This window comes from Panthera tigris, chromosome B3, assembly GCF_018350195.1.
Source record: "Panthera tigris isolate Pti1 chromosome B3, P.tigris_Pti1_mat1.1, whole genome shotgun sequence".
In the NCBI taxonomy this organism is placed as follows: domain Eukaryota; kingdom Metazoa; phylum Chordata; class Mammalia; order Carnivora; family Felidae; genus Panthera; species Panthera tigris.
Window position 1 is genome coordinate 52,219,969 of NC_056665.1, and position 15,897 is coordinate 52,235,865.

General features: G+C 37.2%; 1 protein-coding gene across 1 annotated transcript in view; it reads right to left on the reverse strand.

The window, feature by feature from the left end:
- Nucleotides 1–15,897, reverse strand: part of TMOD3 (tropomodulin 3) — a 78,947-nt gene that overhangs the window by 3,710 nt on the left and 59,340 nt on the right. Inside the window, exons 6-9 of the mRNA XM_007081854.3 lie at nucleotides 6,661–6,791; nucleotides 4,917–5,024; nucleotides 2,230–2,373; nucleotides 1,137–1,281 (exon numbers count right to left, since the gene is read on the reverse strand). Of these exons, the coding sequence (XP_007081916.1) occupies nucleotides 1,137–1,281; nucleotides 2,230–2,373; nucleotides 4,917–5,024; nucleotides 6,661–6,791 (528 nt within the window). The remainder of the gene's footprint in view (nucleotides 1–1,136; nucleotides 1,282–2,229; nucleotides 2,374–4,916; nucleotides 5,025–6,660; nucleotides 6,792–15,897) is intronic.

Sequence of the window (15,897 nt, forward strand, 5' to 3'; positions counted from 1 at the left end):
TCATCTCTATTACACGTGGCCCCCGGCACCTACTCACCTGCATAATGTCAACTGAAAGCAGCCTAGGAAATAGTTTTTATGTGTTCTCTCATCTTTTGGTAGATTGTTGATTCTTGATGTAATTAGCGTGACTTTGCAAATTACACTGAGAATCAACAGTATACCAAACACACCAATTTCCTAAAATGCAAGAGGCTAAAATCTTCTATGGGAAACTAAGTCATTGAAGGACAGAAAGGGTTTGAACTAATACTCTTCAAAGTAATTTGGGTTGAGGGAAGGAGGCTGTAACATTTTCTGCATTTAAAGAATGCAAACTCAAATATGGTTGAAGCTTAAAAGAACTGCCTCACTTTGAAGTGCTATTCGGTTTAGGAAATGTTATTTTATCTCTTGTCTAAGTACCTCTTTAAAAAATCTTTCAGTGACAAACACAAAAGGTTCAATTTTTGGAAACATGTAGAAACAAAATTATAAGCATCATATTCTTTAATTCAGCCTTGGCCAGAACACTTGCATCAAACAGAAGCACAAGCCTCAGCAGTATTTCAGTGGGAACCAGGAAAAAAAAAGGGCAACGTCTGACGTTGACTGATGTGCACTGCGAGAGGACAACCTGCCCGGTAATGGCTGTGTCAGGGAGACCGGTAAGGACAGCCAACACTTGTGTGCCACACACTATAAAACTTGTATCAAAACTAGAATTACTCCATATTTTATCATGTAAAACTGGATTTCTGCCTAGGCCTGTTTGATAAAAAGGGCAAAAAACTTTCCTGTCATGTTGAAATCTTTAATCAGGAGGTGGCTTGTAACAGAGAACAAAATATTTGTTACAGGTAGCATTTATTATGTTTCTCGTAGAAAACCATTCACTTAAAGCTGTGAAATATTTGTAAGCAGATCCACTAACCCAATAATCACTACAACTGCACTTAAACTGAACTCTACTTCAATCAATATAAAAAGGCTTGTGCAGATTTAAAAAACAAAGGCCAAGTAATTTGTGCAGATTTAAAAAACAAAGGCCAAGTAATCTGTGTTAACATTTTTTTTTTAAAGTAAAAAAATGTTCCTCCAATACAGTAGCTTAATAATATAATTCAGAAATTTGATTTGAAATGCATATGTCTTACCTAAGTCATTGTTTTTTGTTATAGCATTAGCTGCCCTGGTTCGGGGTCCCTGCTGTGTAAACTGATAACCAAATTTAAGGATATTTGTATTTTCCTCAAGCATGTTGGCGATTTCCAATTCCACAGCTGTCCCCAGCTGCTGCCTCTGGAATAATTAAAAATAAAGAACAGTATTAATAAACTAATTCAAAATATTTTTCGAGGTAAATCAAGACTAAGATATTCAGGTACATGCTGATTCTGTTGGTCTTTTTAAGTTTTCCCAATTCTTACAATATACATAAATAAGATAAACAAATCTTAAAGTTCAGTATATGATCATACAGACATCAAAAAATGAACATTACCAAAACAAGATACCACTTCATACCCATTATTACAGGATGACTATAATCAAAAAGACAGTAACAAATGTTGGCAAGAATGTGGAAAAATTGGGAACCTCACACATGCTGGCACAAATGTAAAATGGTGCAGTCGCTGTGGAAAACAACATGGCCATTCCTCAGAAAGTTAAACACAGCGTTACCACCAGACCTCGCAATTCCACTCCTAGGTATATGTCCATGAGAAATGAAAACCTATGTTCGTATAAAAATCTGTATACGAATGTTCATATCAGTATTCCTAATGTTTGAAAGGTAGAAATAACCCAAACAGATTATTTAGCCATAAAGATTAACTACTGATACATATTACAACATGGATGAACCTGCAGAATATTTTGCTAAGTGAAAGACAGTAGACACAAAAGACCATATACTATATAATTCCATTTATATGAATTGTCAAAAATAGGTAAATGTGTAGAGACAGAAAGTCAATTAGTGATTGCCAGGGGCCGGTGGGAGGGGTGATGAAAATGTTCTGGAATTAGTGGTGATGGCTGCACAACTCTATAAATATGCTCAAAACCCATACTACAAATACTAAGGTAACATTGTGGATGCTTCAAATGTCTTCATCTGCTTTCAGGCCGCCACCTTCCCACAAGACTGCCCCAAAGCCTTCCTGCCACCTGCCTCCTAAACCCCCAGCCCCTACACAGCAGAGTGGGCTGGAGCTCCCACAGTTATCGCTGTAGAACACTGACCTGATTGTCAATCTTGAGCTCTGCCAGGGTTTCATTATCTCTCAAAGCATCAATCAGTGCTAGAATCCCAGCTCCTGTAATAAAGTTGGACTCCATATTTAAGCTCTTCAAATTTTTGTTCACTCTCAGCATATCTGCAAAAGCCTAGAAATTAAAGAAAGTATTTGAAGATAAAAATTGACAGCGTCTATCACATATTATACCTACTATAAACAAATACACTAATTAACAGAACAGCTTTGATGTTTCTCATTAGGTTGTTTTATCTTGACACACTACCTCACAGGCTTCACATGTATCTACTTTTCACAAGTACCCTGTCACAATATTTAGATTTGTCACTGTTGATAATATTCTCTGCTGCTGTTCACACTGTTATGTTCATTCACACCCTATTCCTTGCTTCTTTCCCCTGTGTCTCTCAGTTTCTCTCAGTTTCTGGGTAGGACTAACTTCATTGAGGTCTCTTTGGAACAACTTTTCTTACTTAGGTCCTACTGCAGTTAGGTTACTGTGTCACCAAAGGAGGATAAATTGTGGATTGCTTTTCAGGGCAGAGACCAGAAGGGATGCCTAAGGCAGAAGGCCAGAAAAGCTCACAGATAAGCAGAACTTAAAGTCAAGTTAAAACAACAGGCAAGAGGGGGCAGACAGAACTTGGGACAGGTATCTATTTCACTTTTGACACTACATAAAAAAGCTGGCTTTGAGATGGGAAAGATGGATGTGGGCAGCTCAGTGAGGAGACTACTGCAATAATCCAGGTGAGAGAAGATGGTGGCTAAGACTGACCAAGGTGGTAGTTGAGAAAGGGGTGAGAAGTAGTTGGATTCTGGAATATTTTGAAGACAAGGCTGGATATACATTTAAGGTGGTGAGAAAGGGAAGTCAAGGATGACTCCATTTCTTTCTGTCTTAAGCAAATGAAAGAGTGAAGTTGTCATTTAGTGAGACAGGAATGAGTGGGAAAGGAGCATGTGTGGGAGGGAAGTCAGGAGTTCGGTTTGGGACTATTTAGGATGTCTGTTAGACATCCAAGCAAGCTGTTAAGTAAGTAGGTGGACATGAGTATGGAGTTCAGGACAGAGGCACCAACAGGGCATAATAACACTGGAAGTCAGCAGCATATATAGAAAATACACAGCAAAGAAACAGAGTGACATCAACTAGAAAGTGAGTGTAGACAGAGAAAAGAAAAGGGCCCAGGATTGAGCCCTGGGTCATTCCAATCCTTAGACGTTGGGGAGATAAGGAGCAACCAGCATAGGGACCAGAGAAGGGATATTCAATGAGGAGGGAGGAGAATCAAAGGGAGTGATGGCCTCAAAGCCAAGTGAAGAAAAAGGTTCATACCTTAACCCAGGAATGCAAGGTTGATTTAATATGCAAAAGTTCATCAATATAATATACCAGATTAACAGAGTAAAGGACAAAAACCACATGATCATCTCAATAGACACATTGAAAGCAGTTGATGAAATCCAACACTGTAGATCCATGAATGAAATCCTCTGCAGATGTCAAAAGAAAGGTCTAGAACTTTATGCAGTGATATGAAAAGATCTCTAAGATATACTGTTGAGTGAAAAATTAAGTTGCAAAACAGCAATATACTGCATGACTTCATTTATGTTTTTAAAAATTATAGAAAACTGGGGCGGCTGGGTGACTTAGTTGGTTGAGCATCTGACTCTTGATTTCAGCTCAGGTCATGATCCCAGGGTCGTGGGATGGAGCACCATGTTGGGCTCTGTACTGAGCATGGAGCCTGCTTAAGATTCTCTCTCTTTCTCTCTCTCTCCCCCCCACTTGCCTGTTTACACTCTACGAATAAAAAATAAAATAAAATTGAAAAATTATAGAAAAGAAATACAGGTGGGAATGCAAGCTGTTGCAGCCACTCTGGAAAACAGTATGGAGGTTCCTCAAAAAACTAAAAATACAACTACCCTACGACCCAGCAATTGCACTACTAGGCATTTATCCACGGGATACAGGTGTGCTGTTTCAAAGGGACACATGCACCCCCATGTTTATAGCAGCACTATCAACAATAGCCAAAGTATGGAAAGAGCCCAAATGTCCATCGATGGATGAATGGATAAAGAAGATACCACATTTTCTTTGGAGTGTTACCGGCAATCAAAAAGAATGAAATCTTGCCATTTGCAACTACGTGGATGGAACTGGAGGGTACTATGCTAAGTGAAATTAGAGAATGACAAAAATCATATGACCTCACTCATATGAGGACTTTAAGAGACAAAACAGATGAACATAATGGAAGGGAAACAAAAATAATACAAAAACAGGGAGGGGGACAAAAAAGAGACTCATAAATATGGAGAATAAACTGAGGGTCACTGGAGGAGTTGTGAAACGGGGGGATGGGCTAAATGGATAAGGGGCACTAAGGAGTCTATTCCTGAAATCACTGTTGCACCATATGCTAACTAATTTGGATGTAAACTTTAAAAAATAAAAAATGAAATTAAATAAATCAAATTATTTAAAAAAAAAGAAAAGAAATACAGGAACAAACCCATAAAATAGATTATGTACTGCTTAATAGCTAAATATCAACTGAAAAAAGAGTACGTCATGTTCATAAAATCAGTTTAGCCATCTCTGTAACATACGCTTGTATATAGCCATCATTTCAATATTATCAATAGTAGCTTACTTACAGCAGCAACAGGGTCATTGCTCCGGGTGGCTGCAAGACTGAAATATTTCACATGTGTGTTGGTTTCCAAAGCTTTTGCAAAATCTTTTAGAGTTGGAATTGGGATATTCTTGAAAGACAATATGTGAAATATTACATTTTAGTTTTCAAGAAATTCAGTCTATTAATTAAATATATTTGTACTTTTTTTTTTTTAAGTTAAATGTACTCAAATTATATACACATAGCATTTAGTCTACAAATGAAAACAAACAGCCTCCTTCATATCTATGTGATTTCTCTCTTATGGTACATCTGCTCAAACTGTTGATCTAGAGCAGAGTATATATCATTATTTCTCTAGCATTTAAAGAAATTTCCATTATTCTACACTGAACTATTTGGATTATAGGAAGTCAACACCTTAGTATTCAAAATGGATCCACTCTTCTACAGAGAGAGAAAGAGGTCACTTAGTTTAAGCTACAAGGCATTAAGTGAGATTAATCTTACACTACCTGAAATGTGGAAAGATAGACTTCTAGAAGGCACTAATTTCTCCCTTTAGTACCAAGACTACAATTCCCTGTAGCCTGGTTATTTTTTGACCATTACTGTTGATTTAGAATGTGAGGATTTTTTTTTTTTTTAATTAAAATTAGTGATCAACTAGAAATGTTAGCTTTTTCCAAGGCTTTCCTTCTTTTGCTCAGAGGAAGGAACAGCTGCTAAAGGAACAGAAAGGTCTTATTCTCTAGCTTCTTATAATTACCAGATGCTCCCACAGCCCTCAAAAGACATAAAATGAGGAATTAAAAAAATAATAAAATAAAAAGGAATTCTTAATGTAGCTCTTATACAATGACCATTACTCTAGAGATAATTTGAATTTACTCTTCATAAATTTAATTATCCCTAGGCCCTCCTACCTCATTTCTCCTTTACTCCAAGGAAGAGCTACATTTTTAACAACTCAGTAAGATCCCAGAAAGCCTACTTCTAGGTGTCTACTCAAGAGAAATGAAAACATGTTTGCATGTTCATTATGTGTTTAATGGCTTTATTATAATCATCCCAAACCAGAGAGAATCCACAGGTCTATCAATTGGTGAATGGATAAACAAACTGCAGCACATCCACACAACAGAATACTGCTCAACAAACTGATACATCCAACCACAGAGATGAATCTCAAATGCATTATGCTAAGTGAAAGAAGCCAGACTCAAAAGACTACATACTATATGATTTCATTTGTAATGCATTCTGGAGAAGGCAAAATGATAGGGAAAGAAAACATATCAGTTGCTGCCAGGGGCTAGAGCTGGGGGCAGAAAATGATGACAAAAGGGAGTAACGTGTTCTACATCTGTGGTGGTGGTGATCTTACAACTTATGCATTTGTCAAACTCACTGGACCTGTACATGAAATAGCGAGAGTTTCACTATATATCAATTATAACTCAAGAAACCTGATTAAAAAAAAAAAAAAAAAAGAACCCAAAAGACTAAAAAACTCTTTTTACTTTGAGAGCCAGAGAGATTTATGCTGACAGTCTGTAGGGTTTACAGGTTTACATGCTACTCTTTAAAAAGCAAGTCAGAAAAATATTACACCTTAAGCTCTAGGAATCTAAGCATACTGTTAGGACCAAAAACTTTACCTTTAAGTAGAAAGAATTACACTATATCAAAACTGCCCAAACTCTCATCCTACAGCTGACTCAAAGCAATTAAAAATTTTATTAGTTGCTTAGCATACCTACCTTTATATTATTCAAATTGACTTCAACAAGACGAACATCATTTTCTTTAATTCTCTTTAAAGTCTCTTCAACATTGGTTGGATTTGGTGGCTCATCAAATACTGGAAGAATCTTTTCACCTTTCACCACATCTGTAGTAACAAATGAAAAGAGTAAGTGTCTTATTGGCTGATACTATTACAGTGAATTCATATATGAACTTGATCACACACACATACATGCACGTTCAATAGAACTAACCAGAAAGCTCCCCCCACCATTTCTAAAAGATCCGTTATGTGTTGACACATATTTAAAGCACTCAAATAAAATGTTATCCTCTTGTATTGTTTTCTCTGAGATTTAATTAGTAATTACTGTAAAAGCAGTAAGAATCACAGACTTGAAGAAACATAGCCTCGGTGAAAAGAGTAAAGTGAAGGAAGGATACATGACCTCTTTCTCTTACGGGGAGTACTACATCTGGGGAAAGGGGGAGGACAAGCAGGAACAGGGAATGGGGAGACAGAGAAGCAACGGTATATAAAAGAGCTACTGAGACAGAAATCCCCCAAATTACTGCCCTCCTTCACTTCTATCCCCCAATCCTTCATCATGTATACTATACCCACACACATAGCCAAAATACAACTATGCAAAGTTGAAAGAGGACATAAAAGCCTTGAATCTTCTAATGAGATCTAAGTGCACTTTGATGTGTGTGTAAAGGTCTATGAACACGTGTAACAGACAAACTTTTATGGATAAATTTTCTGGGGAGAAAACCTACAGCATCAGATTCACAAAGAGGCAAATGACATAGAAAGATTGACAAGGTCACTGTCTGGCTTAGTTCTTCCTTTCTGCCTTCCTCTAGCTTTTTGTAGCAAAACTCATCTTAAGACAAAGTATACTGAATAAATTCCCTTCTTTCAAAATACCACACACATACACACATAGCATCCTGAGGAGATCAACTTAGATGATGGTCTGAAAATTATTTTCCTGAGGAGAGTTGAAACATCTGGGTGTATCTAGACTGGACATATATATTAAAAGGAAGTATGCACATTTTTTTCAGATTTATCCTGTAGAAGGAGAAGAGAGAATTTCAAGTTGTTCTGAAAGGCTGGATTAGAACAGGTGTAGGTTGCCAGGAGGCAGAATATGGTTCAATACAAGGACCAGCTTCCTATCAGAGCTCTGCTAAAAGGACAGAATGGGCTCCCTCTCACATAAGTTCAGCAAGGTAATCTCCAAGACTATAGATCAAGGGGGCTGGAGAAAAAAGATTTCTTACCATAAAGAAAATTAAGTTCTATCTCAATTCTAAACTTTATAAAACCAAAATATTTCTTTCTTAATTCCACAGAATATATGTGTTTAAAAAGCTTTACTTCTGAATAAAGTAATGGATCCAATAAATGGAATGCTGAAACTATTAAGAAAGGCTCATGGGAGACTTTAAAATGGATGGATCAGGAGGCACCTGAGTGGCTCAGTCGGTTAAGCATCCGACCTTGATCTCAACTCAGGTCCTGATCTCAGGGCTGTGAGTTCAAGCCCCATGCTGGGCTCCACACTGGGTGTGGAGCCTACTTAAAAAATTTTTAAAAAGGGATGGATCAGGCTGCTAACATGTGAACACAATGATGACTTTTGGCACATTCCCCAAAGAGGAATGACCAGACTTGATATACGATTCAATTACCACTTAGGAAGCATTCTTGCCCCAAAAAACAAAAACCAAAAAGCTGCACATACGCCTCTAGAAAATAATAGTTTTCAGAAACATAGAAGACAGAGAAATATGTAAAATGATACCACAAGGGGAAGATGGTGATGGAGTAGGAGGACCCTAGGTTCGCCTCGTCCAATAAGTACAACTGGGTAACTCTCAGATCATCCTAAATACCCCAGAAATCAACCTGAAGACTAGCAGAACAAATCACAAGTAAAGGTAGAAAAGAGGCAGACTGAAGAAGGTAGGAAGGGTGAAGACACAGTTTGGGAGAGAAATGGATTTGTGGCCTCTGTGGTAGGGAGGGAGCTGTAATCAGGGAGAAGGATGAGAGGCAGACTAGCACTCAGGAAGGAGCACAGGATAAATGAGTCCCCACAAGCAACTGGCTTGGAAGGTGAGTGGGCTCGAATTTCATGAGTTCTTACAACCAGTGGGGCTTAAGGCCTAGATTTTTAAAGGTCAGTGTGCTTGGCTGTGGGAGACCTCGGAGGATATTGAGGCTGCTGGAGAGAAGACAGGCGAACAGCCTGTGGACATACAGCGTGGAAACAACAATCTGAAGAGCGCCTGGGACATACAGTGGGGAGGTTAGTTGCCTCATCTCAGATTGTGTCCCAGAGAAGCAGCATTTACGGACCTCTTCATAAAACCATTACCCTTAAGAAAAGGACACACAGCTGACTTTCCTAATACAGAGAAACAGGCAGAGAGACTTAGACAAAATGAGAAGACAGAGGAATCTGTCCCAAATGAAAGAACAGGGCAAGAACATGGCCAGAGATCTAAGCAAAACAGATATAAGTAACATGTCTGATGGAGAATTTAAAGTAATGACCATAATACTCACTGGATTTGAGAAAAGAGTGGAGGACATCAGTGAGACCATTACCACAGAGAAAGGGAATAACACACCAGAGATAAAGGGCTCAAAAAAAGAAATGAAAGACAGGCCTGAAGGAAAGAACAGGATGGAAGAAGCAGAGGAATGAATTAATGACCTAGAAGACAAAGTAATGGAGAGTAATCAAACTGAACAAAAGAAAGAAAAAATAATTATGCTTATGCAAAACGAAAATAGATGTAGGGAATGTAGTGACTCCATCAAACATAGTAACATTCATATTATAGGAGTCCCAGAAGTATAAGAGAGAAAAAGGGGCAGAGAATTTATCTGAAGAAATGATAGCTGAAAACTTCCCTAATCTGGGGAAGGAAACACATATCCACATCAGGAGGAACTGAGATCCCTCAACAAAATCACCAAAGAATTTCCACACCAAGACACATTGTAATTAAAATGGAAAAAAATAGTGATAAAGAAAAACCATTAAAAACAGCAAGACAAAAGAAGACAGTTACAATACAAAAGAAACCCGATAAGGCTATCAGAATTTTTCAGCAGAAACTATCCAAGCCAGAAGGGAGTGCCATGATATATTCAAAGTGCTGAATGGGAAAAACCTGTAGCCAAGAATACTCAATCCAGCAAGGCTATCGTTCAGAATACAAGGAGAGGGGTGCCTGGGAGGCTGAGTTGGTTAAGTGTCCAACCGTTATTTTGGCACAGGTGGTGATCTCGTGGTTTGTGAGTTGAAGCCCCACATTATGATCTGTGCTGACAGCGTGGAGCCCATGTCAGATACTCTGTCTCCCTCTCTCTCTGCCCCTTCCCAGCTTGTGCGCTCTCTCTCTCTCTCAAAAATAAATATATTAAAAAATGTTAAGAATAGGAGAAATAAAGTTTCCCAGACACTTAAAGGAGTTCATGACCACTAAACCTTCCCAGCAAGATATATTAAAGGGGACTCTTTGAGTGGAAAAGAAAGACCAAAAGTGACAATATGAAGGTAGGAAACACAGAAGCAGTAAAAATGAAGATTTCTGTAAAAAACGAGTCAAGGAATTCACAAAATAAAAGGATATAAAATACGATACCATATACATAAAACATGGGGAAGACAGAAGAATGGGTTCAAACTTCACTACCAGCTTAATATAAACTGCTATATGCAGAAGACATTATATACAAACTTAATGATAACCAGAAATCATAAACTACAAACTGGGGTGTCTGGGTGGCACACTTTGTTAAGTGTCCAATTCTTGATTTCAGCTCAGGTCATAATCTCATGGTTTGTGGGTTGAGTTCTGCATCAGGCTCCACATTGACAGTATGGAGCCTGCTTGGAATTTTCTCTCCCTCTGTCTTGCAAAGTAAATAAACTAAAAAAAAAAAAAAAAACCAAACTAATAGATATGCAAAGAGTAAAGACAAAGAAATCCAAATATATCACTAAAGAAAGCCAACAAACCATGAAAGAAAAGATCAGAGAAAATCTGTAGAAACAACCACAAAACAAGTAAGAAAATGGTAATAAATATGTACCTATAATTACTTTGAGTGTAAATGTACTAAATGCTCCAATCAAAAGACACAGGATAACAGCATGAATTAAAAAAACAAGACCCATCTATATGCTGCTTATAAGAGAATAATTCTAGACTTAACGACACCTGCAGATTCAAAGTGAGGGGATGGAGAACCATCTATCATGCAAATGGATGATAAAAGAAAGCTGGAGTAGCAGTGCTAATATTGGACAAAATAGACTTTAAAACAAAGACCGTAACAAGAGACGAAGAAGGACACTATATAATAAAGGGAATAATCCAACAAGATAGGACAACTGTAAATATTTATGCACCCAAAATGGAAGCACCCATATACATAAAATAGTTATTAACAAACATAAGGGAACTAATCAGTAATCATGCAACGATAGTAGGGGACTTTAACACCCCACTTACATCAATGGACAGATCATCTAAACAGAAAATCATCAAGAAAACAATTGATTTGATTGTCTGGACCAGACAGATTATTCAGAACATTCTATCTTAAAACAGTAGAATACACGTTCTTTTCAAGTGCACATAGAACATTCTGCAGAACAGATCATATAGTAGGCCACAAAACAAGCCTCAACAAATTAAAAAAGACTGAAGTTATACCATGCATCTTTTCTGACCACAACACTAGGAAACTAGGAATCAACCACAAGACAAAATCTGGAAAGACCACAGACACATGGAGGTAAATAACATGCTACCAAACAATGAATGGGTCAACCAGGAAATAAAATATGAAATGAAAAAGTGCATGGAAACAAATGAAAATGAAAATACAAGGGTTCAAAGCCTTTGCAATGCAGCAAAATTGGTTCTAAGAGGGAAGTTTCTAGCAATACAGGCCTACTGCAAGAAATAAGAAAAATCTCAAATAACCTAACCTTACACCTAAAGAAGCTAGAAAAAGAACAAACAAAACCTAAAACCAGCAGAAGGAAGGAAATCATAATGATAAGAGCAAGAATAAATGATATAAAAACAAACAAAAAAACCCCACAATACAACAGATCAATAAAACAAGGAACTGCTTCCTTGGGGGAAAACAAAAACAAAACAAAAAAAACCTGATAAACTTCTAGCCAGAATTATCAAGAAAAAAAGAGAAAAGACCCAAATAAAATCACAAATGAGAGAGAAGAAATAACAAACACTACAGAAATACAAACAGCTATAACAGATTATTATGAAAAACTATTTAAGCCAACAAACTGGACAACCTAGAAGAAATGGATAAACTCATCAACATATATAAATTACCAAAACTGAAACTGTTAAAAATGGAAATATTTGAACACAGTGATTATCAGCAAAGAAATTAAGTCAGTAATCAAAAAACTCCAAGAAATAAAAGTCCAGGGCCAGATGGCCTCACATGTCAATTCTACCAAACATTTGAAGAATTAATACCTATCCTTTTCAAACCATTCCAAAATATAGAAAAGGAAAACTTCCACATTTGTTCTGAGGCCAGCATTACCCAGATACCCAAGTCAGATAAAGACACCACAAAAAAAGAGAACTATAGTTCAAATCTCTGATGGACATAGATGTAAAAATCCTCAGCACAATACTAGCAAACTGAATTCTACAATACACTAAAAAAATCATTCACCATGATCAAGTGAACTTATTCCTGGGTTGTTGGGTGGTTCAATATTCACAAATCAATGTGATACAATGTGATGTGTCAATAAGAGAAAGGATAAGAAACATATGTTCATTTCAACAGACACAGAAAAAGCATTTGACAAAGTACAACATCCATTCATGATAAAAACCCTCAACAAAGTAAGTTTACATACCTCACCATAACAAAGTAAGTTTAAATACCTCAACATAACAAAGGCCATTGATGAAAAACCCACAGCTAACATCTTTAATGAGAAAAAACTGAGAGCTTTTCCACTAAGGTCAGAAACAAGACAAGGATGTCCATTCTCATCACTTTACCTTTCTTTTTTTTAAGTTCATTCGTTTTTGAGAGAGAGAGAATGCAAGCAGGGAAGGGACAGTGAGAGGGAGACAGAGCATGCCAGGCAGGCTCTGTGCTGCCAGCAGAGAGACAGATGCAGGGATTGAACTCATGAACTGTGAGATCATGACCTGAGCCAAAACCAAGAGTTGAAAGCTTAACCAACTGAGCCACCCAGGCACCCCTCACTCTCACCACTTTTATTCAACAGAGTGCTGCAGGTCCTAACCACAGCAATCAGACAACAAAAAGAAATAAAAGGCAACCAAATCACAAGGAAGAAGTATAACTTTCACTATTTTCAGATGACAGGACACTTTATATAGAAAACCCAAAAGACTCCACCAAAAAATTGCTAGAACTGATAAACAAATTCAGTAAAGTCACAGGATACATAATGAACGTATTGGTTGTATTTCTACACACCAATAAGGAAACAGCAGAGAGATTAAGATGACAATCCCATTTACAATTGTACCCAAAATAATAAGATACCTAGGAATAAACCTAACCAAAGAGGTGAAAGATCTGTACTCTGAAAACTATAAAACAATGATGAAAGAAACTGAAGACAACACAAAGAAAGGCAAAGACATTCCAGGTTCATGGATTGGAAGAACAAATATTGCTAAAATGTCTATACTACCCAAAGCAATCTACACCTTTAATACAATCTCTATCAAAATACCAAGAGCATTTTTCACAGAACTAGAACAAACAATTCTAAAATATGAATGGAACCATAAAAGACCCAGAATAACCAAAGCAATCTTGAAAAAGAAAACCAAAGCTGGAGGAATCACAATTCCAGACTTCAAGGTATATTACAAAGCTTTAGTAATCAAAACAGTATGTATTGGCATAAAAATAGACACATAAATCAACAAACACAGTAGAAAACCCAGAAATAAACCCTTAAGTATATGGTCAATTAATCTTCAACAAAGCAAGAAAGAATATCCAACAGGAAAAAGGCCCTTCAACAAACGGTGCTGGGAAAATTGAACAGCAAACACACAAAAGAATGAAATTGGACCACATTTTTACAACATAGCAAAAATAAATTCAAAACAGATTAAAGATCTAGATGTGAGAACTGAAACCATAAAAATCCTAGATTGAGCACTGGCAGTAATTTCTCTGACACTGGCTACACCAACCTTTTTCTAGATAGGTCCCCAGAGGCAAAGGAAACAAAAGCAAAAATAAACTATTGGGCTATATCAAAACAAAAAGCTCCTGCACAGAGAAGGAAACAATCAACAAAACTAAAAAGGCAACCTATAGAATGGGAAAAGATATTTGCAAATGACCTATCTGATGAAGGGTTAGTATCCAAAATATATAAAGAACTCATAGAGCTCAATACCCTAAACCCAAACAATCCAATCAAAAAATGGGCAGAAGACATGAAAAGACATTTTTCCAAAGAAAACATAGAGATGGCCAACAGACACATGAAAAGATGCTCATCATCACTAATCATCAGAGAAATGCAAATCAAAACTACTATGAGATATCACCTCACACCTGTGAGAATGGCTAATACCAAAAACATGAGAAACAACAAGCGTTGGTGAGGATATGGAGAAAAAGGAATCCTCTTGCTTTGTTGGTGGGAATGCAGACTGGTGCAGCAACAGTGGAAAACAGTATGGAGTTTCCTCAAAAAAGTTAAAAATAGAGCTACTCTACGGCCCAGCAATCACACTACTGGGTATTTACTCAAAGAATACAAAAACACTAATTCAAAGGGATACATGTACCTCAATATTTATAGCAGCATTATTCACAATAGGCAAGATATAGAGGCAGCTCAAATATCCATCAAGTGATGAATGGATAAAAAGATGTGTGTGTGTGTGTGTGTGTGTGTGTGTGTGTGTGTGTGTATGTATACACACACACACACACATCTTTTTATATACATATATATGTACATATGTATGTGTGTGTGTATATATATATATATACACATACATACACACACATCTTTTTATATACATATATATATATACATATGTATGTGTGTGTGTATATATATATATATATATATATATATAATGGAATATTATTCAGCCATAAAAATGAATGAAATCTTGCCATTTGCAATGACTTGGATGGAGCTAGAGAGTATAATGCTAACTGAAGTAAGTCAATAAGACAAAGACAAATACTATATGATTACACTCCTACGTGGAATTTAAAAAACAAAACAAACAAGCTAAGGGAAAAAGAGAGAGAGAAACTAAGAAACAGACTCAACTATAGAGAACTGAAGGGTACCAGAGAAGAGGTGGGTGGGGGGATGGGTGAAATAGGTGATGGGGATTAAGAACTGCACTTGTGATGAGCAACAGGTGATTAAAATTAAAAAAAAAGTGATACTACAAGGTTGCAATCAGTCAAACTGAGAATGTGGAAAATTTGACATGACAACCCAGTTTCTTAAAGAAATGGATACCATGAAGAAAGGGGAAGAGAGGTTGAGGAGGGGAACTGTTAAGAGGGGGGCACCTGGGTCGCTCAGTCGGTTAAGCGTCTGACTTCGGCTCAGGTTGTGATCTCATGGTTCATGGGTTCAAGCCCCATGTCAGGCTCTGTGCTGACAGGTCAGAGCCTGCAGCTTGCTTCAGATTCTGTCTCCACTCTCTCTGCCCCTCCCCCACTCATGCTCTGTCTCTGTCTCTCCAAAATGAATAAATATTAAAAAAAATAATAAATTTAAAAAAATAAAAATAAACTTAAAAAAAAAGAAAAATCAAGTTCCAAGAAATATCTACAGTATGATCCCATTTTTGTAAAAAACAAGACTATGTAAACCGTGTGTGTGTGTGTGTGTGTGTGTGTGTGTGTGTGTGTGTGTATGTCTTTGTATGAACATAGTAGAAGTCTAGAAAGACATATACCAAACCGTTAACAACTAAGGTTAGGGGTGGGGAGAGCGAAAGGCATGATGGCTATGAACAAGGACACTTTTTCTTTTTTTAATGTTTATTTATTTTTGAGAGAGCAAGAGTGAGAGCGAGAGCGAGACAGAGTGTGAGTGGGGGAGGGCAGAGACAGAGGGAGACACAGAATCTGAAGGAGACTCCAGGCTCTGAGCTGTCAACACACAGTCTAATGTGGGGCT